The sequence below is a fragment of the Chenopodium album genome, chromosome 19, assembly GCF_948465745.1.
Source record: "Chenopodium album chromosome 19, dcCheAlbu1.1, whole genome shotgun sequence".
Taxonomy (NCBI): domain Eukaryota; kingdom Viridiplantae; phylum Streptophyta; class Magnoliopsida; order Caryophyllales; family Amaranthaceae; genus Chenopodium; species Chenopodium album.
Window position 1 is genome coordinate 11,058,140 of NC_137852.1, and position 26,635 is coordinate 11,084,774.

General features: G+C 38.8%; 3 protein-coding genes across 3 annotated transcripts; all 3 read right to left on the bottom strand.

Annotated features, from left to right (window-relative positions):
- Positions 1–1,502: 1,502 nt before the first annotated feature.
- LOC145594012 (putative disease resistance protein RGA1) lies at positions 1,503–3,791 on the bottom strand. Its single transcript, XM_081650360.1, has 2 exons — positions 2,072–3,791; positions 1,503–1,978 (listed from the first exon to the last, which is right to left on the bottom strand). The coding sequence occupies exons 1-2, from the start codon at positions 3,789–3,791 to the stop codon at positions 1,503–1,505; spliced, it is 2,196 nt and encodes a 731-aa protein (XP_081506486.1).
- A 14,999-nt stretch (positions 3,792–18,790) lies between these two features.
- On the bottom strand, positions 18,791–25,675 carry LOC145594640 (disease resistance protein RGA2-like). Its single transcript, XM_081650966.1, has 5 exons — positions 22,741–25,675; positions 21,590–21,701; positions 20,690–20,767; positions 19,219–19,293; positions 18,791–19,100 (listed from the first exon to the last, which is right to left on the bottom strand). The coding sequence occupies exon 1, from the start codon at positions 25,586–25,588 to the stop codon at positions 22,751–22,753; it is 2,838 nt and encodes a 945-aa protein (XP_081507092.1). The 5' UTR covers positions 25,589–25,675; the 3' UTR covers positions 18,791–19,100; positions 19,219–19,293; positions 20,690–20,767; positions 21,590–21,701; positions 22,741–22,750.
- Positions 18,963–21,834, bottom strand: LOC145594013 (proteasome subunit beta type-6-like). Its single transcript, XM_081650361.1, has 5 exons — positions 21,796–21,834; positions 21,650–21,701; positions 20,700–20,767; positions 19,219–19,293; positions 18,963–19,100 (listed from the first exon to the last, which is right to left on the bottom strand). Exons 1-5 carry the CDS (start codon positions 21,832–21,834, stop codon positions 18,963–18,965), a joined length of 372 nt encoding a protein of 123 aa, XP_081506487.1.
- Positions 25,676–26,635: the final 960 nt, after the last annotated feature.

A 26,635-nucleotide genomic window follows, 5' to 3' on the forward strand; every position in this document is an offset into this window, starting at 1 on the left:
CCTGGTGGTCAGGTAAGTACCAAGAAGTAAATAAACATTTGAGTTAGTCGTACCCTTGAAGCAAATTACTAGAATAGCAACATTACTATGAACAGTAACAAAGCAAATTCACCAGCATCTCAAATAGTTTCAGAATGACATAAAAGTACATGAGAGAAACTTAGCTAACATAGTTCTATAATTTCAATTTAATCAAAAAGAAATGCAATGAACTTTGAATAGTGTCATAAAACAATAGTATAAGATTTTGGTGGGAGAAAAGCAGCAACTGCGCCTTGAAGAAACATGTACGAGCAGCCGAGTAGGTCAAAACTGCTGAGGCAGGGTCCTTTGATTGAGATATAAGCCCAAAAGTACATGAATCGGTAATTTGCAACTCTCTTCAAAGTGCCATTATAATTTATGAACATATAGATATAAAACAATAGAAGATCACTTCTCCTGTGGGTTTATTAGCAGCAGCTTATTTAAGTCACCAGACAGTAAAATTAGCCCATCATAAGAAGTCGTTTCATCATGGGATTAATAAAACGTCTTGAATGATAAGTGAGGTTGGTTGGTTAGTAGCAAAAGATTTCATATATTAGTCAAATAAGTGAGAATCATAGGAATCAAAGACAAGTGATTCTTTGCCATCACAAACTAGCAGAGCAACACAATTAAGAATACAAATACACTATTTACACAAGAAACCTCATAAGAGCCCAAATCTCTAAGACTTGGAGGGAATGTTGCTTACCTCTCACTGCCAATAGTATGAGTAAATTATGTGTGCAATGTGCTTCTCATCAAAATAGAAATTTTAAAAACCTGAGAAAAACCATTTCCTGGACACCATTTCCTTCATGAGAAAAACCTGAGCATCAATACATAAAAATTAAAAACAAGATTCTCAAGTACAGTCACTCTCAAATATTATAATAAGAACATCACTTAAACTGGTGACAATGCTGTTAGTTTAATTAGTAGTAGCTCATTTAGGTCACAAGGCTATATAATTAATCCATCTCAAGAACCCATTTCATCATAGATTTGTGATTTCGTAGGAGAAAGAAAAACGATTACTATAATAGCTGAGATTTGTAGTATGAGAAGTCATTTCATCGAATAGGTGGTGTGCAAAAAGGATTGTGAATTTTACAGAAAACAGAAAACAGGAATTAGTAATTCTTTTTCATTTACAAACTAACACAACAATGCAATCTTTAAGTCTAGAAATACACTAATAATTTGAATGGTTACACTAATTTAACAAGAGAATAGTTCACCTGAAAATTATCAAACCAGAGGAGCTAATAATCACAGTGCGTGAATTCAATGGAAGGAATGTGTTGAATGTGGGGCCAGTCCTCTCCGGTTGATTCTTGGCATCTTTCTTCTAGCCGTGCTGAACAATACCCGACTGTAAGTTCTCTAAGAGAGGTGAGTTTGGACATCCATTTCGGCATTGATTCCACTTTTTTGCAAGCTTCAATATCAAGGGTTTGGAGGGCAGACAAGTACTATATCCAATTCGGCACTTCTACCATCTCTCTAAGATATTTCAATTCCAATGTGCGAAGGGATTGACAAAAGGATACTCTCTGTACTTTTTCTGATTCATTCAAATTATAGCATCCACTAATTTCTAACTCCTCCAAGGCAGGGAGATGCTCTAAACCTCCACGTACTACACTCTTCAATTTGTCGCAACCTCTAATTGTCAACTTTTTCAGGGAAGCCGAGCAGCTACGAAGCGCCTCCATAGCTTCTCCCAAACTTTCCACCTTGTTGTCCCTATATATCCAAAGTGCTGCAGGATCATGAAAAGAGTTGATGGGCAGTGAATTAAGCCATGCCACATTGTCTACTTTAACTCCCCTTAAATTGAGACCAATTTCATCAGATGAGGCCTCTCCCCCTGATGTTGCTATTATTTTCAATCTTTCATTGAATGACTTTAATTTTAGCACTTCCAATGCAGGACACTCCAATATAGCTGTTAGGTTTGGACAACAATGCAAATCTAATATTTTTTATTGAGGAAGCCGTAATTGTCCCAAATGCTGCAATTTCCGACAATCACAAAAACCTATATGAACAAGATTAGGAAAAAAGGTTGCCAAGTTATAATTGTCCCTTGCCCAACTTGGCATTCTCACACCTTCATATCCACTTACACGAAATTTCTTGAGATTAGAATGTGGCTGCAACTCTTCCATCACTGCTTCTTCATACTCCTTTCTTTCGTTGCAGTAGAAAGTAATGCACACTTCTTTTAGATGTTCCTTGTTCACCAGGCACCCACCTTCCTTTCCACTATTTATTTCATAATAACCTGTCTTCATATATTGAACCATGATCACAAGAGTACCTTTCAGGTTACTAAGAGCTTTTAGATCTTCCAGCCCTTCAAGTAAGCTGTTCTTACTTGAACTCATGTCTCCCAACACAAACATATTAAGAGTGTGAAGGCAACTCAACTTACGCATGCCCCTTGGCATATACCTCAGCATAAAACAACCACCTAAATCCAAGACCCTCAACTTAACCAATTTGCTCAAATCTTTTGGCAATTCTTTCAATCTCCAACACCTTGATAAGTTTAAAGTTTGGAGATTATATAGTTTTGTTATAGATATTGGGAGAACTTTTATACCTTTAATCCATGAGAGGTCTAGATACCTCAAGTGTATCAGATCACCTATTGAGCCCGGCAAACTCTTGATTCTTGACAAATGCAAGTCCAATGCCCTTAAATGCTTCCAATTATCTACTAATGCACCCACACAAAGATGATCCATCGTCAATTCTTCAGCAGTATACAACTTATCATTAGCTTGAAGAAATGAACGTAAGTGACTCTTATTAAAAGTAAAAGTGATATTATTTGCTAGTCTAATAAGAGAGAGATGGCGCACATTTTCGTCCACATCCCCATTTATGCTTTCCACTCTGCAAATCTCCTTTCCCACAACTTGTTGAGCAAGATCATGCATTAAATCATGTAACTTACATGACCTAATATTACCATCTTCGTCTTTCTCCACATCTTGGAAGAAACATCTCCGCAACAAGATTGAGAAATATTCCTCACCAAGATCTTCTAGACTCTGATGATCATCCAATGGGATGTAGCCATGCGCCATCCAAAGCCTTATTAATGTATCCTTCTTCATCCTACAATCTTTGGGGAAAATTGCACAGTAGCTAAAGCAACTCTTTAACGGCGATTCAAGCTTATGGTAACTAAGCTTCAAAATAGACATGATGCTATTTTGGCCTTCTTTAACTTTTGCTAATCCCATTTTCTGAATTAAGAGCCACTTTTGTTTATCTTGGCCATAGAGAAGACTTCCCACCACTCTAATGGCAAGAGGTACGTTAGCACATTCCTCTACAATATCTTCACCAATTTTGACCAAGTCTTCGGGGAGGTCTGAGAGATGTGATCCAAATGCTACTTTTCTAAATAAACACCTTGAATTTTCCTTTGACAAGCCTTTCAGATCGTGCACTAAACCATCTCCATTAATCCGCGCTGTCTCCCGAGAACGTGTAGTTACCACAATCCAACTTCCCTTCTGACCTCCCATCAAAAATTGTGTCAAATTATGCCAACAATCATGACTTTCAGTCCACACGTCATCCAAAACAAGTAAGAATTTTTTCCCAGCAAGATTTTCTCGAAGTTTGATTTGCAACCCATCCATGGTATAACCCTCATTCATCATATGCCCCGTAGCAGCTGAAGCTAGAATCTTAAGAAGAACCCCTTTTACTATTAAGAAATAATCCCTTGAGCTTCTCATTATTGGAAAGTGTTTAAATAGAGAGATTACAAAACACTAAGCTAGAAATAAGGAGTGTGAACCTCATAAATACAATGGTTAAGGGGAGTGAACCTAGTAAATATACAAATATATACATAGTCTAATACACCCCCGTAGTCGAAGCGGGAGGCTTGTGTACGCTAAGACTATTGCGGAAGTCATCGAAGAGGAGTTGAGGAAGACCCTTGGTGAAGATGTCCGCTATTTGATAACGAGAGGGAACATGAAGGACACGAACTTGACCAAGAGCAACTTTCTCACGGACAAAGTGGATGTCCATTTCAATATGCTTGGTTCGTTGATGTTGAACCGGATTGCCGGAGAGATAAACGGCACTAACATTGTCACAATACACAACCGTGGCTTTCTTTATGGGGCAATGAAGTTCGAGAAGAAGGTTGCGTAGCCAACAAGATTCGGCAACTACATTCGCGACACCGCGATACTCAGCTTCGGCGCTTGATTTGGAGATAGTATGCTGCCGTTTGGCAGACCATGAGACCAAGTTATCACCGAGGAACACGCAATAGCCAGAGGTGGAGCGACGAGTATCGGGGCAGCCCCCCCAATCAGCATCAGTGTAGGATATGAGGCCGGAAATGGAGGAAGCATAAAGGTGCAAACCGAGAGATAGGGTGCCTTGGAGATACCTCAAAATGCGACGGAGAGCATGCATGTGTTCTTGTCTCGGATCATGCATATATAAACAAATTTGTTGTACTGCATATGAGATGTCCGGACGAGTGAAAGTGAGATATTGTAGAGCACCGGCAAGGCTACGATACAAAGTGGGATCATCGACTGGTGGGCCGGAAGTAGAACTCAATTTTGCCTTTGTATCAACAGGGGTAGCGGATGACTTGCAAGAGGACATGTTAGCACGGGCAATAATATCCGTAGCATAAGACTTTTGTGACAAAAAGAGCCCACCAGAATGTCGAGTGACAGAAATTCCAAGAAAGGAACTCAAAGGGCCAAGGTCGGTCATGGCAAACTCGGAACTCAGACGAGACATGATGGATTGTCGGAGTTTGTCAGAAGAGGTAGTGAGAACAATGTCGTCGACATAAAGAAGAATGTAAGCCACATCCTTGCCTTGAGAGAGAATGAATAAGGAGTTGTCGGATTTACTATGAGAAAACCCGATTGTAGCCACAAATGAAGCAAACCGATGATACCAAGCCCTTGGAGCTTGTTTGAGACCATAAAGAGCCCTTTTAAGAAGACAAACATGACCCGGATTATCTTTGTCACGAAGACCGGGAGGTTGGTGCATGTAGACAGTTTCTGCAATATCACCATTCAAGAAGGCATTTTTTACGTCCATTTGGTGAATAGGCCAAGACTTGGAGAGAGCAATGCTAAGAACAGTACGAATAGTTGCCGGTTTGACCACCGGGCTAAAGGTCTCATCACAATCGACACCAACCTGTTGATTCCTGCCATTAACCACAAGACGGGCTTTGTGCCTCTCAAACACACCATTAGCATCCTTTTTATGTTTAAATAACCACATACAAGGAATCACATTGACATTAGCAGGACGGGGCACCAACTCCCACGTCTTAGTTTTAATTAGAGCATTAAATTCATCCATCATGGCAGTTTTCCAATTCGGGTCCGATAAGGCGGCTATAGGGTTACGAGGTAAAGGTGAGGGTGTAGTGTGGCAATTTAAGTCAAAGATTGGCTTTGGCTTAAAAATTCCATGTGAACTACGAGTGCGCACCTGAAATGGTGGGGGAGGAGGCCTACTTTGATGCTGGGCCAAGGGTGAGCCGGAAAGGGAAGGAGGGGAAGGGGAGTGGGCCTGGTCAATTGGGCCGCTGGAGGGTGTGGCTGGGAAGGAGCCAAAGGTGATAGGAGTGTGGTGAGTGCGGTTGGGCCGCGGAGAGTGAGGGCCCAAAACCGGTGAAGGGGGAGGCCTTTGAGGGGAGCCGAAAATTGGAGGAGTGGAATGGGCCGTAGGGGAATGGGCCGTGGGTTGGGAATTTTGAGCAGGAGAGGAGAGTTGTGTTTGAGCAGTAGCTGGAGAAATGTTGTGATCAAAGAATTGATGTACGAGAGAGGGAGGAATTCCATCATTTAGAAAATCATAATCTGATGGATTTGGAATGTGAATTTTTGAGAAGGGAAATTGGTTTTCATCAAAAACCACATGACGAGAAATAATTATTTTTCGAGTAGAGAGATCGTAGCACTTGTAACCACGATGGTTAGGAGGATAACCTAAGAAAGCACAAGGTGTAGACCGAGGTTGAAGTTTGTTAATAGTGGTGGAAGGAAGAAGAGGATAGCAAAGACACCCGAAAACTCTAAGGTGAGAGTATGATGGGTTTCGATGATAGAGAATTTTTGTGGGTGTGTCATAAGCTAAAAGTTTGGTGGGTAGAATGTTGTGGAGGTAGGTTGCCATTTGGAGAGCATGATGCCAAAAGGAAGGTGGAACGGAGGCATGAGCAAGAAGGGTACGTATCATATTGTTGATAGTACGGATTTTTCGTTCGGCTTTCCCATTTTGGGGGGAAGTGTGAGGACATGAGAAACGGAACATCATTCCATTAGAGAGACAAAAATTTCGGAAAGCATCATTATCATACTCACCACCATTATCACATTGAAAACATTTCACATGACGTTCAAATTGAGTACGGGCAAAAGAATTTATTTGTAAAAACAAATCATGCACTTGAGATTTTCGAGCAATAGGGAAAGTCCATAGGAAATTAGTGAAATCATCCAAGAAGAGCACATAATAATGATGTCCGGCACTACTAAGTTTGGGAGAAGTCCATAAGTCACTATGCAAAATGTCAAATGGCAAAGTAGTACATGTAGTAGAGGGATAAAAGGGGAGTTTCACATGTTTTCCAAAAATACAAGAAGAACACACAGTAGAATTAGAAATCCTATTACAATGAATAAAATTATTCTTCTTGAGGGAAGTCAAAACTTGAGTCCCGGGGTGGCCAAGTCGGTCATGCCACAAGGAGGAGGAGAGGGCGGCAAGGGCGATGGGAGATGAGTGAATGTTGGCAGTTTTGTTGAGGGGGTAAAGCTCTCCGGGGCTATCACATCTCATACGGGTGGTCCCCGTCCGAAGGTCCTTCACAGAAAAACCAAAAGGATCAAATTCTATGGAGACATGATTATCACTAGTGAATTTTCGGACGGAAATCAGATTTTTAATGAGGTTAGGAGCATGAATGACATTATTTAAGGTGAAGGGGGGAAGGGAAACATGCCCATAGCCACGAATTGGAATGCCACTACCATTGCCAACAATTATATTTTGATGATTTTTGCTCAAATTAAAATAAGACGAGAGGTTACCTTGATTTGATGTCATGTGAGAGGTTGCTCCGGTATCCATGTACCAATTTTCATCGGGAGGAGTGAGAGAGAGAGTATGAAGAGCAGTCTCAATATCTGTAGGAGCATACCCAACAGACGACGGAGCTTGCACAGAGTAAGCTTGTTGCTGCTGTTGGTGAGGACGAGCACCAAGTATACCGGGTTGTGGAGTCCTAGGCCCAGCAGGGGGACGGGCCCAAGGAGTGGTTGGGTATGGGCAGGGAGGCATGGCCCAAGGAGGAGGGGCCCAACCACTCCAAGGATTAAACTGCCAGGCACCCGTATTTCCCCACTGCCAAGGAGAAGACGGGTGTTGCTGCTGCTGTTGGGGTCCGCGGCCACCACCACCACGGCCCTTCCCGTGGCGGCCACCTTTGCCACGGCTGTTGCTGTTCCCGGTGCGACCACCACCGCGATTATTGGCCTTTGGAGGGTGGCGCAAATTGTGAGAATGAGGGGATTGATCGTCATTCAGCGGAGAAATAGGGTGTCCTGCAGCCAACAAAGCTGAACCAGCCGCGTTAGCCTCATTCGAGGCTTGATTTGCTTGTCTTGATTCTTCGAGAAGGAGCATGGAGCGGGCTTTTTGGAAGGAAACTGGAGGGTCGGACTGTTGGAGAAGAGCAGCGATGTTGTCGTATGCTTTGGGTAAGCCACGAACAAGGGTAATAACAAGGCGATTATCGGATACTTTGGCCCCAACATTAGCAAGTTGATCCGCAATCATCTTAATATGTTGACAGTAGGCAGACATATTGGCGAAATTGTTCAAATCAATTTGGGAAAATTCTGTTTCAAGTTGCACAGCCCTGTTTGTTTGGTTGTCTTGAAACACGTCTTTTAATCTACCCCACGCAGCCGCAGCGGTTGAATCGGGTTCGAGGATGGTGTTGAGCAAGTCGTTGGATATCGTGCTATATATCCATTGAAGCACAATGGCATCAAGTTGGCTCCAAAGCGCGGGATCAGTGGTCGAGAGAGAGGAGGCAGCGTCTTGATCAGGGGAGGGAAGAATGTGTTCAAGGACTTTGTGTGCTCGAGCGTTAATTTTGAAAAGCTCGACCCATGAGATATATTGAGCACGATCCATTTGAAGGGTAATGGGGATTACGCTTTTGATGTTGTTGACAGTGAAAGCGGGGTGGAAAGTAGAGGCTTTTGGAGCTTTTGGAGAGTCACCCATGGTGAACAAAAAGAAAAACGGCAGAAAGAGAAAGAAAAGGGGAAGAGAGAAGCTAGAGAGATAAACCTAGGCTGATACCATATTAAGAAATAATCCCTTGAGCTTCTCATTATTGGAAAGTGTTTAAATAGAGAGATTACAAAACACTAAGCTAGAAATAAGGAGTGTGAACCTCATAAATACAATGGTTAAGGGGAGTGAACCTAGTAAATATACAAATATATACATAGTCTAATATTTACGTCTAGTGGCTCCTGATTTTCATCAGCAACACAAGTCCACAGCCTCAAAGGAAATGCAGTTGTGACTCTCACATCGTTATACACAAGCTGGGCAAGAGCAGTCTTCCCCAACCCACCAATCCCCACAATAGAAAGAAAGGAAACATTTTGTTGAACATCAGATTCAAGCAACACACCAACAATCTTCTCTAAATCAAGCTCTCTTCCAATGATATCAGCTTCGTACACATAAGAACAGGTCTCGAGCCTTCGATTCTGAATAGGGTTAGGATCAATATTTAAGCTGAACTGACTATTATAAGCAATAGCATCCAACTTATTCTTGATCTTCTTAACCCCTTGAGCCATATTGTAAGCCGTACCAAACTTGGTAAAAAGAGAAAGGACACGAACCTTGACACCCTTGGAGAGCTTATTGCGCTCAGCAAGAGTGACAAACTTATCAAAGAGATCATCGGCTTCATAAACAGCATCCTTGAGTTGTTCAATATAGAGCTGATCTTGCTCAGACAACTCTTGCTTGGACTCAGCATCCTTAAGCACAGCCTTAATCCTTACGACGGTTTCACGGAGTCCGTCAAGTTGGGATTTGTAGCCATAGACGGAGCAGATCTCTTTGAGCTGATCACAATCCAACGCTGCAAACAAAGTTTGAGCAACAGAAAGGATTGTTCCAACGTCCATTTTTGAATTGATTGCAGAAATTTGTGTGAGAAAAAGGAGAGGAGAAGAGTGATAGTAAAAGTAATGGTGAAAATGGGGTGATAACCAAGTAATTGTATTTCAACAATGATCCGTACAATAATTGGTTGATATTATTGACATCGCAATTATTGAAATAATAAAGTCACTGACCACCCATGTTGTAATTGCTTCATCTTTTTCCATGTTTAAAGTTGCTTTTTCATTTTCACACTAGTGATATTACTGATGAATGTTGACAGTTTTATCAGTATTCAGTAAGTTGGTAATTTCTTTGAACTTTCACTTTTAATAGGTTCATAGAATTTTAGCCTACCCAATTGATATATGTGAAACAATAATGAATTAATTAATGATACATATTGATTTTATGAAAATATCAATTATAACAAAATGAACATATTATACAATAGGCAAATGCTAACGAATATCCCGGGGGGCGTTGAATGAGCTACCTAAAAATAGAAAGATTAAATAAAAAATGAACATCAATTACACCGATCGACTCGTGATTTTGTCATGCTTTTCCAAATTAATACTTCGTACAACTTTAGGTAATGTTTTAAATATTTATCCAACATCCCGGGGCATTCGTTAGCGAGATCTTATACAATATAACATTAAATATAATAGTTTGTAAAAGAAAAATTCTGATAATAAGTGAATCTTGCAAGAAATTACTCGAAAGTATCAATTAAAAAATGACGGGAGTAAACTTTCAATGGGGTTTCAAGTAACATATCTTTTCCACATCTCAATTATGTCCTCACTGACCCAGCGAGCAAACTTGTTCTTTTGCCCCATCAATTATTCAAGATTTCACACCACGTACAATACTTTTGTAAGCAAGTTTTATGAACCACATGCAATTGTACAAGGTAGACCAACCTTACTAAAAATTATTTTGGTTCTTTCTGAAAGTACTCATTGAATAGATGCATTTTCTTTTGTAATTTGCGTAGGTTTTGGTATACTTTTGTAGGCATGTTTTAGAACTTTCAACTTTGATGTGTTTCTTTGAGTGAAATAGGAATCAAAATTTTGATTTCTTCAAGAATTGGGGGGTGGGTCACTTTTCATGTCTCATAGGAAATTTAAGAAGATAGTCTAATACTCTAATTAAATTTAAAGGCACATTCATATTTTAGATCATCCAAATTTCTAATTTAACAAGATTTCTTTTTTCGCAAATACATAAAATTAATAGTATGGAGCAATGTAATTAAATAACTCAAATCACCAGCATCGCAGCACAAACATAGGACATTCCCTTTTTTTTTTCTGAAAGAAAGGATGCAATGATGCATAGATTAAACATAGGACATTCCTAGCTAAGCCTTTCTAGCAATAAAGAAATTAATTATAGTAAATCAAAATTTAAATAAACTATTTGTCAAAAAATAATAATAATTAACAATGCCATATGTCACAAAGTAATTGGTCAAAAAATTAAAAAAAAATTTAAAATAAAAAAAATAAAAAGCCTACCCACCCCCACCCCCATCCTCTAACCCCAACCCCCTCCCCTGACTACTGTGATTGGCCAACCACCTTAAGCCTCAAAATCGGCCAACCTCCTCACTCCAACCCTTAAAGACGGCTAGCTAGCCCACCCCAATCCCTTGATCTGAAACCTCCCCCACCTCAAAACTGACACCTTTAGGTGATTTTGAGGTGGGGAGGGGTGGTTTTTAAGGGTTGGGGAAGGAGGGGTGGTTTTTAAGGGTTGGGGAAGGAAGGGGGGTTGTTTTCCAAGGTGGGGAAAGGCATGGGAAGGGAAGGAGGGCGGTTTTCGACATGGGGTAAGGGTGGTCGGACGTATCCGCATGGGGAGGGGAGGGAAGTTTTCCCGATAGGGCTAAGGTTGGGGTGGTCCGATGAGGGAAAGGGAGAGCGCTGGGGTTTTCTGATTTTTTTTTTAAAAAAAAAAACTTTTTTGTACTAATCGCGGCTTGACGAGTGTTAAGTATCCTGGCATAATAGATTGTTGACTTTTGTTGACTAATTTAGGACTAGTAGCAAAAAAACTCGCTCTACAGTTGGGATTATTCTGAATAATAAAAATTGAGATTATTAAAACAAAGTTTTCTAAAACCATGATGTTTGTGATATATAGAGTATTCCATATTATCCATATTAACTTGGACATGATTTATAAAATAAGAGCGAGTATAATATGTTTTTTTTTTTTGACAAGAAATAGGATTTCATTGATAAAATAGAGCCAAAAGGCACTTTACAATGCAAATAATTCTTAAGAAATCTAAACTCCCAACACAAAAATATATCACCATAAAGCAAAATACATTGTAGATTCGATCAATAAATATAGCCTTTATAAAAAACTTCTTTCGAAGCAATACAATCTGTGAGTTAGCACTAATTCAGCTTAAGATCCACTGATACATAGTCGTCGTATTGATGAAATTACCTGTGTGGTACTCTAGATACTTAGAGAAATTATGATATCCTAAATCTTCATTCTTTGCCGGACGAATAATCACTAAAATTAATCTTCCAAGCAAATTGCAACTACCCATTTCTAATCTTCCATAAGAGAAGAAAAGATAATCATACTCCAAACTCCCACAAACGGAGAGAACAAACCCAAAATTTGGGAACAAAACTCTCATAAAGAGAGAGAAAGGAGGATTATTAACAACTAAACAATTAAAAACTAAGGAAACAAAGAAAAATTTGGGGCTTACCATCATCAAAGAGATGATGGCAGCCCCTTACGACTAGAGAAAAGATGAGGGATTTTAGGGTTTTTTTAAGAGAGAAGATGAGAGAATATCTTCCCATGACACCGACTCTAATCAATAGCGAGTATATGTAGATGATTTAATATTATCTTTCTTCAAAAAAAAAAAAAAAAAAACCTAAGATATTATTAACTTGGACATGATGATTTATAAAATATTAGTAGTATATTTAGAAGCTTTAATTTGATATTATCTTTCTTCAATAAAAAACCTACTCCCTCCATTTTTTTTATATGCATCACTTTGACAAGTGTACTATTCACATACCATGGTTGACTTAATTTTTTCACCTCTACAAAATAAATAAATGTTATTATATAATATATCATTAGATTTGTCATAATATCTAGTTTCATAATATAATTTTGTTACAATTTATACTAATGCACAATTAAAATATTAATGGTCAAAGTAACATTTCGGCAAATGTACCGGTCAAACTGATGCAAATAAAAAAAAAAATAAAAATAAAGGGAGTATTATATTTTCTAGTATAAATACCTTAAAAAAAAGAAAGGAAAAGAAACTATATTGTTCAATGTTTGTTACTTTGGTTTGATATTAGTAAAGAAAGGAAAAAGAGAGGAGTCTATTGTTTGGTATGCATAGCCTAACCCCATGCCTAGTCAACGAAAAAAATTAACGTAATTCTTTAAAGAGGGAGAGAAATCCATGCTTATAAGTAGCACTGTCAAAACGGTTTGACAGTTCGGTTTCGGTTCGGTTTGAAATCGGTTCGGTATTTAATCGGGTCGGTTTGGAATCGGTTTAATTGTCTCACGGGTCGGTTTTGGTTCGGTTTAAATAGTTATCGGTTCGATTCGGTTTCAGTTTATTCTTAAGCGGTTTTAAATCGGTTCGGGTTGTAAACAGTACGGGTAGTAAACGGTTCGGTGCAGACGGGTTAACGGTGCGGTGTAAACGGTTTTTATTCCGGTTCAAACAGTTTCGGGTTGAAAACGGTTTCGGGTTAGAAACAGTTCGGTTCTTTTTTGGTTCAGTTTATAACTGGTTCGGTTCTTTTTTGGTTCAGCTTTTAACTGGTTCGGTTCTTTTTCGGTTCAGTTTATAACTGGTTCGATTCTTCGATGGTTTAACCACTTTAACGTTATTCATATCGGTTCCATTTCAAGTTTACTAAATTACGGTTCGGGTCGGTTTTCGGTTTTAAAAAATAAATTGTTTATCGAGTTGTTTGGATTCGGGCAGTTAAATGGTTTTGGTTTGAAATTTGATAGTACTTGCTAACCTTTTGCGTTCACAAGTTTTATATAAAGTCGCGAATCATTTCATATTTAGGCATCATATTATAAACAAATTCTCATTGATTTTATAAATACATATTATGTTCTGTTTCAAGTTTAGTCATATTGATCTTACTAGTTATATTCCCGTCAAAAAAAAAAGTTTGTAAACGGTTCGATTTAATTATATTCCCGTAAAAAAAAAATCCATTTTATTATATAAAAAAGTTTGTAAACGGTTCGATTTAGAAGCGGTTTGGTTCATAAACGGTTCGATTTATAACCAGTTCGGTTTACAATCAGTTCGGTTTTTAAATGGTTCGGTGCAAATGGGTAGCAGTTTGCTAACAGTTCGATGTAAGCGGTTTTTTTGCCAGTTTAAACGGTTTCGGGTTAGATACGGTTCGGTTCTTTTTCGGTTCGGTTTTCTTTCAATTCGGTTTATATTTGGTTCAGTTTGTTAACGAGTTCGGTTCTTATACGGTTTAACATTATTCGGGTCGATTCGGTTTTGGGTTCACTAAAATACGGTTCGGGTCGGTTTTCGGTTTCAAAAAAATCGGTTTTTAATCGGTTCGGTTCTCATTTGGGTCGGTCGGTTTCGGACAGTTAAACGGTTTCGGTTTGAAATTTGACAGCACTACTTATAAGAGCTTCCCATTTCCAAAACAAAGGACCATACCCAAAAGCTAAGGCCACCAAATAGGATGAATGTTTGCTTCCAAACCCTTTGAACAAATCTAAAGGTGTTAGGGCTGAATTGTTAGATAATATTTATATTATCTTGTGAATATTCTGTAAATGATATATTTTGTGTATTTTAGGTATTCTCATAATTAGGTTGTAAATCCTATATATATTCAATGAATGAGAAAGCCTCCACTAAGGAGAATTACACAATTCTACATGGTATCAGATTCTTTCTAGGGTTTTTCCTCTCTTTTCTCTCTAAACCCTAATCGATCCTTAGCCGTTTACCTCCATCACCACCGTCCCTTCTACTCTTCTCCAACCGATCATGTCCGGTGATGATACTCCTCCTCCCACCCCTCCTCCACCACCACCACAACCCCCTTTCCATCCGGCTTTCGCCGTCCCTAACATCAAAAACCATATTAGCGTAACCCTTGACCATCACGATGCTCAATACGCAACATGGGTAGAGCTCTTTCACATCACAACGTTTGCCTTCAATGTAACTGACCACATTGATGCTAAAGCCACTCGTCCGAAGGAGATCGACGATGTTACATGGAAACGATTGGATGCTATAGTGAAGAATTGGATCTATGGGACTATTTCCCGAGACCTAGTTACCACGATCATGAAACCGGGTGCAACGGCTCTTGAATTATGGACCCGGCTTGAGGAGATATTTCATGATAACAAGTATACTAGGGCTGTGTATTTAGAGGAACAATTTGCAAAAACGAAACTTGAGAATTTTGCAAATATGTCGGATTATTGTAAGGAACTCAAGCTTCTCGCGGATCAACTCGCTAATGTTGATTGCCCGGTCTCCGATCGCAAGATGGTTATGCAACTTATTGTCGGTCTCACGTTGGGTGAATATGACACAGTCGTTGCCATTGTATCTCAGTCCGAACCGACCCCTAGCTTCAATAAGGCACGATCAATGTTTATTTTGGAGGAAACCCGTCAAAATAAGCAATCGGAATCCGGCCACCATGCTCTAGTGGCGCAGCAATCTCAACCCCCTACCTCCGCCGCATCTCCGGCGACACAACCACCGGCGACCGACCAGCAGCAGCAAGGCGGTGGTCGCGGCAGGGGTAAGGGCCGTGGCAACAACTCCAAGGGGAAGGGTCGTGGGAAGAACCGTGCAAACAACAACAACAATAATCCACAACAGCAAGGGCCCAATTCCAATCAAGCCCAACAGCAAGCCCCTCATTGGGGCAGCCCATACGGCTGGGCTCCTCAGCAGCAGGGTCAGTGAGCTGCACCTCCTTGCCCCTTTCCCACTGGCCCAACTCCTTCTTTTGGTTACCGTGGACAGCAAGGCTCCATATTGGGCCCACGACCAGCCCAGAACCAAGCTTTCTACACAGGTCAGCCCGGTTATGGTCTACCAATGTCTCCTACTGAGTTGGGTCAAGCCTATAGCTCGATGAGTCTTCAACCCACGGATAATGGATGGTACATGGACACGGGGGCTACTTCTCACATGACTCGCGACTCGGATACTCTTTCTAAACTCTCTAGTTTGAGCTTTCCTCAATATATTTTTGTTGGTGATGGCAAACGTATTCCTGTTTATGGTTATGGCACTACTACTACTCCCTCACCTAATTCACCCTTTCACCTTAAGAATTTCCTCTTTGTTCCTAACATTATTAAAAACTTAATATCTGTTAGAAAACTTGCTTGTGACAATTCTGTTTCTGTCGAGTTTGACCCTCTTGGTTTTTCTGTGAAGGACCTTCTTTCGGGGACAACTCTAGCTCGGTGCAATAGTGTGGGGGACCTCTATCCTTTTTCAACCTCTTCCGCTCCATATGGCTCTTGTCATCTTTCACTAACTGCAATTTCTCCTTCTATTTGGCATCATAGACTTGGACACCCCGGCGAATCAGTTTTTGACATTCTTAGAAACAAAAATTTAATTCGTTGTAATAAGAGAGATAGTTCTCATTTTTGCTATTCTTGTCCATTGGGAAAACATGTACGACTTCCTTTTAGGTCATCTAATACTGTTACTTTTGCCCCCTTTGATATTATTCATATGGATTTATGGACATCTCCTATTTCTAGCAAATTGGGTCACAAATATTATCTTGTGTTGCTTGATGATTAATTTCTCACTTTATTTGGGTGTTTCCTATCAAATTTAAGTCTCAAGTTTTTGCCATTCTTCTTGATTTCTGAGCATATGTTAAAACTCAATTTGAAAGGAACATTAAAACCTTTCAAAGTGACAATGGACGTGAATTTGATAATACTCCATTTCGAAATTTTTGTGCATCTAATGGCATAGTTTTTCGACTCTCTTGCCCAAACACTTCTTCACAAAATGGCAAAGCCAAAAGAATTATTCGCACAATTAATAACATGTCTCGTACTTTTCTCTTTCATGCCTCCCTTCCTCCTTCGTTTTGGGTATATGCGATTCATATGGTTGCTTACATTCTCAATATTCTTCCATCCACAACTATACAAAATCACACTCCAACCGAAATTCTTTTTCGAAGGACCCCTACTTATGATCACCTTCGTATTTTCGGTTGTCTATGCTACCCAAACTTAAGTGCCACGGCACCTCATAAGCTTGCCCCTCGGTCTACTCCGTGTGTCTTTTTGGGATTTCCGTCTAATCATGGAGGTTATTTGTGTTATGATCTTTCTTCAAATAAAATAATCATTTCCCGCCACGTGACTTTCGTTGAGGATCAATTTCCTTTCTCTAACCTGGCCTTCAACAGTTTAAAAATCATGATTATGATTTTATGGAGTCACAAACCTCTACTGATGTGCACCCTTTGCACGTGTACCAGCAATCCCTCCCTAGCCCACACACACAGCCCAACCCACAAACAGCAAGCCCAACTCCCACAAACCCACCCCCAATCTCACCAATTCATTCCCCCTCTTAACAGCCCATATCGCAGGTGGGCTGCAGGATCCCTCAACAGGCCGCGGCCCAACCTCGGACACCCCTGCCCACTCCACCTAATTCACCATCTAGCCCACCTCAATCTCCCACTTCACCATCAATTCAGTTCGGTTCTTTACCGAACCCAACTCCGGTCTCTACTCCTCACTCTAGGCCCACTCTACAGCCTTCCCACACTATGACAACTCGTGCCAAGGTCGGGATTTTTAAGCCGAACCCCAAATATCAAGCCAATATTGTGGTTCCCGCTATTTCTCCTCTTCCCAAAAACCCGAAATTGGCCTTGCTTGACCATAACTGGAATATTGCCATGAATGAGGAATTTAATGCTCTTACTAATCAGCATACTTGGGATCTTGTTCCAAGGCCGGAGGGTGTGAATATTATTTGTTGTATGTGGTTGTTTAAACACAAGTACAGGGAAAATGGTGAATTGGAGAGGCACAAAGCAAGACTTGTTGTCAATGGCAAGTCTCAACAGGTTGGTGTTGATTGTGATGAGACTTTTAGTCCTGTGGTAAAACCGGCGACTATTCGTACGGTCTTGAGTATTGCTCTGGGTAGAGATTGGCCCATTCATCAGTTAGATGTGAAAAATGCGTTTCTTCATGGTGACCTCAAAGAAACGGTTTATATGCATCAACCACCGGGATTTGTTAATCCCGACGCTCCCACTCATGTTTGTCGACTTAATAGGTCTCTTTATGGTCTTATACAAGCCCCACGGGCTTGGTACCAACGGTTTGCTAATTTTCTCTTGCAGATTGGTTTTGTATGCAGCAAAAGTGATAATTCCCTCTTTATTCTGCGACATGGTGCAAATGTTGCATATCTATTGCTCTATGTTGATGACATTGTCCTTACAGCTTCCTCCGAACAGCTTAAAGGCGATATTATTGCTCTTCTCAAGTCCGAATTCTCCATGTCTGACTTAGGAAAGTTGAGTTATTTTTTGGGAATTTCTGTCACTCGCACGAAGGACTCCATGGTCCTTTGCCAGAGTAAGTATGCAGAGGGCTAAGATGGATAATTGCAAGCCGGTTGTTACACCCGTCGACACTAAGTCGAAGCTTAGCGCTCATGATGGTGAGCCAATGCAGGATCCCTCTCTCTACAGGTGCCCTTCAGTACCTCACTTTCACCAGACCTGACATTGCTTATGCGGTTCAGCAGGTTTGTCTCTTCATGCATGCTCTTAGGGAACCTCATTTTAACGCTCTAAAGCGTATTATCAGATATATCAAAGGCACTTTTGATCATGGCTTACATTTGTCCCGTTCTGCACCCACGAGCCTTACATCGTACACAGATGCCGATTGGGCCGGCTGCCCGGACACTCGGCGCTCCACTTCAGGGTATTGTGTTTATTTGGGTGATAATCTGGTTTCATGGTCCGCAAAACGGCAGGCCACATTGTCCAAATCAAGTGCCGAAGCAGAATATAGAGGTGTCGCTAATGTTGTTTCTGAATTATGTTGGCTCCGGAATCTCCTTCTAGAGTTACATTGCCCTGTTCGACGGGCTTCCTTGGTTTATTGTGATAACATTTCTGCCGTATACTTGTCTTCCAACCCGGTACAACACCACCGTACCAAGCACATTGAGATAGACATTCACTTTGTCCGCGACAAGGTTGCTCTTGGTGAGATTAAGGTCTTACATGTTCCATCTTCATCACAGTACGCAGATATTTTCACAAAAGGATTACCTCGCCAACTTTTCTTGGATTTCAGAGACAGTCTCAGCGTTCGTCCTCCTCCCGTTTCGACTGCGGGGGTGTGTTAGATAATATTTATATTATCTTGTGAATATTCTGTAAATGATATATTTTGTGTATTTTAGGTATTCTCATAATTAGGTTGTAAATCCTATATATATTCAATGAATGAGAAAGCCTCCACTAAGGAGAATTACACAATTCTACATGAATACTACAAACAGTGTTGTTTTACGACTTCAAACTGTCAACCCATACAACATTTAGGCATTCGAAATTTTAAGTTTGCATGAATGTTTAAAGCTAGGTCTATTCGGTTGTCATTGGCTCAGGGCTTGCAGCAGTTCCCCAAATATCCAACAAGGAATCTTGTGGCGCCAATGCTTCATGCCACAGTGGAAGTTGGTCACCTGGGTAGAAATTTCTGGTCACTCCCTCTTCATTGATCTGAAACAATACAATCAGAGTTCAATTTAATTAGCATTGTGATGAGATTACATGGGACACTCTACTCAACCAGCAGAAAATGAATGTAACAGAAGGGAAAATAGGAAAGAGGTCTTACAATGACAGTTCGAACGACACCACCACTGGCACCATCTCGGGCAATGGCAAGGGAGACTGCTTTCTTCACTAGATCCTGAAAAGATGGAGAGAATATATTAAGAATAACAAAATAGTTGGCTCTTCATAGTACAGCATTTGCTAGCTACATCTCAGATTTAAAGAATAAAGAAAAGGGGAAATCATTTAGTATGATGCAATTGATCAGTTCTTAACAAACTATTAAGCAAGACCGTTTAATCGTCATAGCAACCTTGTTTGTCAAAGGGGAGAAAGAAATTAGGATAGGGTCAAGTGCTTACCATGATTCACTAAAGTAGTCTTACACAAATGTTTCTTTCAGTTTTTAGACTAATAGGAATGAAAACATTGACAATTTCCAAGGAATAAATAAAGTACGCACATATACAACCAAAGCAATGAGATGTAAAATGTATTTGGAATGAAGAAGGCAAAGCACTCTTACTCTCTTAACCCTTCTTGTTTAAACTTACATTGACTTATTCCAAACACTCAACTAAGGGTCTGTTTGTTTCATCTAATAAAAACTTACATTGACTTATTCCTGGCAAAACAAGTTTAAATAAGTTCAACTAATATCATATTGTACAAATTAAGTTATGATAAAATAATTGATTCTGACAAAATCACAAACAAATTTTTATGACACAAAATAATTTCAGATAAGTTCACATAAGATAACTTTTGACAAAATAAGCTGAAACAAACAGAGCCTAAATTATCATCTAAGTATTATTCAAAGAACATTAGCACTACAAAGTATATCCAGATCGAGTAAATTCAAGTTGATATCTGTTATCAACAACCTTTGTTAATATCAGGACAATGCTGTCTTTCACATGGTTTAGTAAGGGCACGGAGGTCATTTCAGCTGATTTAGTGAGGGGTAATGGAGTAAATTCAAGTACAGTATTACTAACAGTTGAAAGAAATCCACAAATTAATTGGTTTCCTCGTTAACTCCGTCAAAGCTACCACCTCCATTATCACTTCTTTATCACTAAAAATTGAAACCTCTAATGTTCAATGGTCAATTCGAAGAAAATGATATATCCCTAACCTTTAGGGTTAACCATGCCCTTTGTTTTACCGTTTATTCTTCGGGTTTTCATTGATTATGGCGGCGAAGCCGCCGAAAATATGGTGGAGGTGGACATGGTGGGCATCTTCAATGGAGGCGGAAGGTTGAGCGTCGTTAATGGAGGGTGAGAGCTTAAGCAGACAAAAGCTCATAACATTCTATTAACGGCTACAAAACAAAGTAAACGACGTGAACATGCTTTAATTTTTTTAGCTTTTTTTTTTTTGCCCATCCACGTCAGATTTGGATGATATAAACGTTGGGTTGTTTATATCTGATATTAACTGGGTCTAGCTCTATCCAGATCAGTAAGAGTTTCCTCAATGCAGGTAACAAAGATGTGAATGTAGCATACAACAATTCAAAATACCTCAGCTCACTTCTTCCTTGGTCATTCCATCTTTCCATGCTTGATCAAGGAATCCATACAAATACGAGGTGCCAGACCCTGTAAAAGAATGCTTTAGCAAATTAAGTATATGCATGACTAAAGGCAGCATAAAACTTATAAGAACATGGACATGTTTGACATGTTTTAAAACCTAAAAATCACTACTTATAGAGCATTAGAAGATATAACCAATAATAGAAAGTCAAAAGACTGAAACACTTCAGCCAAAAAAATAAGATGAACTTTCTCAGAACCTTCCTTGAGAAACTCACCACTCAAATTAAGGACGACAAACTAAAGTTATAGTAAGGATTAACCAACATTAATCACATCATCATCCATCCCTTAGTAATTCAACTGTACTAATGCCATCCAAGCAAACACAATTAAAATATCCAAGACACATCCTTCAGCATAGCAACTTCTGCTAAATAGATTTTTTACTGTTCCAGCATTCATGACAAAATAATTGATTCTTATACACAGAAATCATAATCTAAACATAATCATCCTACCAAGATGGAGATAAGAGACCGATTCAAGTGACCAAAATTATTGAATTTATATCATAATGATCATGGCCACAATTATACACCCACTAAATCTTTCACACACAAAATTTATCATGCAAAAAACGGTTCAAACATTAATGAAAAAGAAATTCATGAACATGAATCACTAGTCGCAGGCAGTAGCAAATCTATCATTATAACAATTGATACACCACCAAAAAGTAATAATTAAGTATGAAAAACTGAAAAAGTTTGGTTTCAAAAAATTAAAAAAAAAAAAAAAAAAAAAAAAAAAAAAAAAAAAAAAAAACTGAAAAAGTTTAATCTCAATGTCAAGCGTAGAAGAGTTGGCTCGAAAAGGACATACCTCCAATCGAAAAAGGCTGTTAAAAGATTGTTCCACCAAGTGGTATTCCAAATATTTTACCTCCTTCATACTTGTCCCATCCTCCAACAATCATGCCTGTTTGTAGCATGTCCTGTAGAAGTTCACAAAACACTTACTTATCATGGAGCAATCTAAAAAGTTTTGATACATGATTAAACAAATGATAAGTATTATGAACAGGAAACAAAAATATCACAAGCAGATAAAGGTATAGTAACATCCATTGCCTGGGTTTAAATAGAAACAATCAAAAATGATATAAAAAATTCTTTGAATGATCATCTACTTTAAATTTTGCAAATAATCTAAGTTAAAAACAGAGAGAAGAGGATGATATGAAAATATCCTCTATGATTTCAATAAAAAATAAAATAAAAAAATTAAAAAAAAAAAAAAAAAAAAAGCAGAGAAGTAATGAAGAAAAAGCAGAGAGCCTAGATACATATTATGATAAACCTATTAGAGAAGAAGTTGCCCTTTCAGTTATGCACTTTTTCTTTCATAGGGATTTACACAAGAATAAAACTAGATAGAACATAAAAAATTAAAACAAGGTGTACTTCCTGGTTATTGTTTAGCAGCAGCTCAGCAATAAAAACCAACTTTCATCCAAATTAAGAACCACCAATCCAGCATTTGGTAATCTCACCATGAATTTCTTATGTATACCAATATACAATTTTAGTTGGTTAACACCAGCTGTAAGTCCAAGTAATAGACAAAAATAAATTCCCTATAAACTCCCCAATCAAGATCTGCCTTAACACACGCACACAGACACACAGAAAAAGAAAAAAACCACACACAGACACGCGCGCACACATACTATTTATTAGGTGAAAGAGATAAGGGGAAAAATCGAAAATGCATTCCAATATCATGCTCAAGGGAAGTCAAAGTGTATAATGTACACAAGGTTATAAAGTCTTGTCACTACATAGACAAGATTGGCAGAGAAGCTCGATTTGATGACTCAAATAAATTTCATCAAATAGGTGGTGTGCAAAAAGGATTGTGAAAATCACTGGAAACAGGAATTAGTGATTCTTCGTCATTCACACTAACAAAGCAATGCAATCCTTAACTACACTAATAATTTCAAAACAGAAATGAAAAGTTGAATAGTTCACCTGATCATAATCAAACCAGGGGAACTAATAATAACAGAACCAGAATCGAATGGAAGGAATGTGTTGAATGTGGGGCCAGTCCTCTCCGGTTGATGGGCAGCGAATTAAGCCATGCCACATTGTCGATTCCAACATACCTTAAATTGGGACCAATTTCATAAGATGAGGCCTCTCCCCCTGATATTGCTATTATTTTTAATCTTTCATTGAATAAATGTAATTCTAGATCTTCCAATGCAGGACACTCCAAAGTTGCTGTTAGGTTTGGACAATCATACAACTTTAATATTTTCAATTGAGGAAGTCGTAATTGTCCCAAATGCTGCAATTTCTGACAACAAGTAAAACATATTTGAACAAGATTAGGGAGGAAGGTTGCCAAGTTATAATTGTCCCTTGCCCAACTTGGCATTCTCACACCTTTATATCCCCCCATACCAAATATCTTGAGATTAGAATGTGGTTGCAACTCTTCCATCATTGCTTCTTCATACTCCTTTCTTCCATTCTTGGAGAAATCAATGAACACTTCTTTCAGATGTTCCTTGTTCACCAGGCACCCACCTTCCTTTCCACCATTTATTTTATAACCTGTCTTCATATATCGAACCGTGATATAAAGAGTACATTTCAGGTTACTAAGAGCTTTTAGATCTTCCAGCCCTTCAAGTAAGCTGTTCTTACTTGAACTCATGTCTCCCAACACAAACAAATTAACAGTGTGAAGGCAACTCAACTTGTGCATGCCCCTTGGCATATACTTCAGCTCAAAACAGCTTTTTAAACCCAAGACCCTCAACTTAACTAATTTGTTCAAATCTTTTGGTAATTCTTTCAATATTTCACAACAATTTAAGTTTAAAAACTGGAGATTATATAGTTTTGTAATAGAACTCGGAAGAACTTCTAGACCAGTTGATGAGAGGTCTAGATACCTCAAGTGTATCAGATCACCTATTGAGCCCGGCAAACTCTTGATTCTTGACTGACGCAAGTCCAATGCCCTTAAATACTTCCAATTACCTACTAATGCAGCCACACAAACCTGATCCATCTTGAATCCTTCTGGTATATACTTATCAGTATCAATACGATGAAATGAACGTAGGTGGCTCTTACTTTTAGTAAAAGAGAAATTTTTTGTATGTCTAATAAGAGTGAGATGACGAACTTTATTGTCTACATCCCCATTCATGGTTTCCACTCTACAAATCTCTTTTCCCACAACTTGTTGAGCAAGATCATGCATTAAATCATGTATCTTACATGATCTAATATTGCCCTCTTCGTCTTTCTTCACGTCTTGCAAGAAACATCTCCGCAATAGGATCGAGAAATAATCCTCACCGAGATCTTCCGGACTTTGATGATCATCATTCAACTGGATGTAGCCCTGTGCCATCCAAAGCCTTATCAATGTATTTTTCTCCATCACATAATCTTTAGGAAACACTGCACAATAACAGAAACAACTTTTCAGTGGGGATTCAAGCTGATAGTAACTCAGCTTCAGTGTAGGTATAATGCTATTTTCGCTTCTATTAATTTGCGCTAATCCCAGCTTTTGAATTTTCAGCCACATATTTTTTTCTTGGCCAAAGAGAAGACTTCCCACCACTCTAATTGCAAGAGGGACAAAAGCACATTCCTCTACAATATCTTCACCAATTTTGACCAAGTCTTCGGGAGGGTTTGAGTTTTGTGATCCAAATGCTACTTTTTTAAGTAAACACAATGAATCTTCCTTTGACAAGCCTTCTAGTTCATGCTTTAGACCGTCTCCTATGATTTCCGCAGTTCGATGTGAGCGTGTTGTAACCACAATCCAGCTTCCTTTCTGACCTCCCATCAAATATTGCTTCAAATTTTGCCATTGCTCATAATTTTCAGTCCATACATCATCCAAAACAAGCAAGTATTTTTTCCCAGCAAGTTGTTCTCGAAGTTTGCTTTGCAACACATCCATGGTAAAATCCTCATTCATCTTCTTTTTACCTGTGGCCGAAGCTAGAATCTTATCAAGAACCCCTTGTACATCCAACAACTCCTCATTCTCATCAGAGACACAAGTCCACATTTTTAATGAGAATGCAGTTGTGACTCTTTCATCGTTATACACAAATTGGGCAAGAGCAGTCTTCCCCAACCCACCAATCCCCACAATAGAAAGGAAAGAAACATTTTTCTGAACATTAGAATCAAGCAACACACCAACAATCTTCTCTAAATCAAGCCCTCTTCCAATGATATCATCAGCATCATACACATAGGAACAAGTCTCAGGCCTTCGATTCTTAATAGGCTTAGGATCAATGCTCAAGCTGAAGCGTTTATCATCAGCAATAGCATCCAGCTTACTCTTGATCTTTGTAACCTTCTGACTCTTGTAAGCAGTACCAAACTTGGTAAAAAAAAAAAGCACACGAACCTTGATACCCTTAGTGAGCTGCTTCCTCTCAGCAAGAGTGACAAACTCATCGAAGAGATCATCGGCTTCATGAACAGCATCCTTGAGTTCTTCAATAAAGAGCCGTTCTTGTTCGGACAGCTCTTGCTTGGCCTCAGCATCCTTGAGCACGGCTTCGATTCTTTTGACAGTGAGTCGGAGTTCATTGAGTTTGGATTTGTAGTCAGCAGTGGAGCAAATCTTATTAAGCTGATCACAATCCAATGCTGCTAACAAAGTTTGAGCAACAGAAAGGATTGTCCCAACATCCATTGTTGAATTGATTGCGGAAATTTGTGTGAGAAAGATGACAGTAAAAGTAATGGGGTGATAACCAAATACCATCCAAGTAATTGTATTTGAGCAATGATCCGTACAATAATTGGTTGATATTATTGACATCACAATTATTGAATCAATAAAGTCACTGACCACCCATGTTGTAATTGCTTCATCTTCTTCAGCGATAATACTGATGAATGGTGACACTTTTATTACAGAGTAGTATTCAGTAAGTTGTAATTTCTTCCAACTTTCACTTTTAATAGGTTCATAGAATTTAAACCAAGCAATTTTATTCAGATACCGAGTTTATGTGAAACAATAATGATACATATTGAGATTATGGAAAACGAATTATAACACAATGAACATATTGTGCAGTAAAAAGAAAAATCTAACGAGTTAATTTAAAAATAAAATTAATGACATTAATCTAACATATATATATAGACACATTATGAATATAGCACGGACCATTATACGTCTCAAAATGTTTATTTACCTTTTTACCCCCACGTAAGGGTTATGGTTTAATTACATGATAACATTAATGACAAGACAACGATGAAAGGTTGTTGCTTAATTTGCGTGTTTTATTTTAAAGTAGTCCAACTAAAGTTTAGAAACATTGTACAAATAAACAATATCCAACACATTTATCGTCTATATGCAAACATCTTTGATAAAATATTATACACAATATAAGAAAATCGATAATAATTTTTCGCAAAGACTAGCTATATACCGCGGTTGGAATCCTAGTCTCTTTAAAAAACGAAAGGAGCATACTTTTAATAGGCTTTTAAATTTTAAGCAAATTAAATTCAGGATAATATGAAAAAAAAAAAAAAAAAAGATGGTAATTGCATATCTTTTCCACATCTCAATTATTTCCTCACTGACCCAGCTAGGCAGCTTGTTGATGTATAAAGGTTTTGATGATGAGGAACTTAAACTGAAGCAAACTCATCTAATAAAGATTTCTCAAGTGTTTGTTTAGCTTAGGTGAAATTGATCTTGGAGATGAAAGAAGTAACTGATGCTAAGAAGCCTCGAAGAAGCTCTTTATTCAGAAGGTTAATCAATAAGAAGAAGAGTTCCCTCCCAGGAACTAAGTTCCCTAACAGGAACGTTCCCTAACAGGAACCTGAATATGAAGGACTAAGT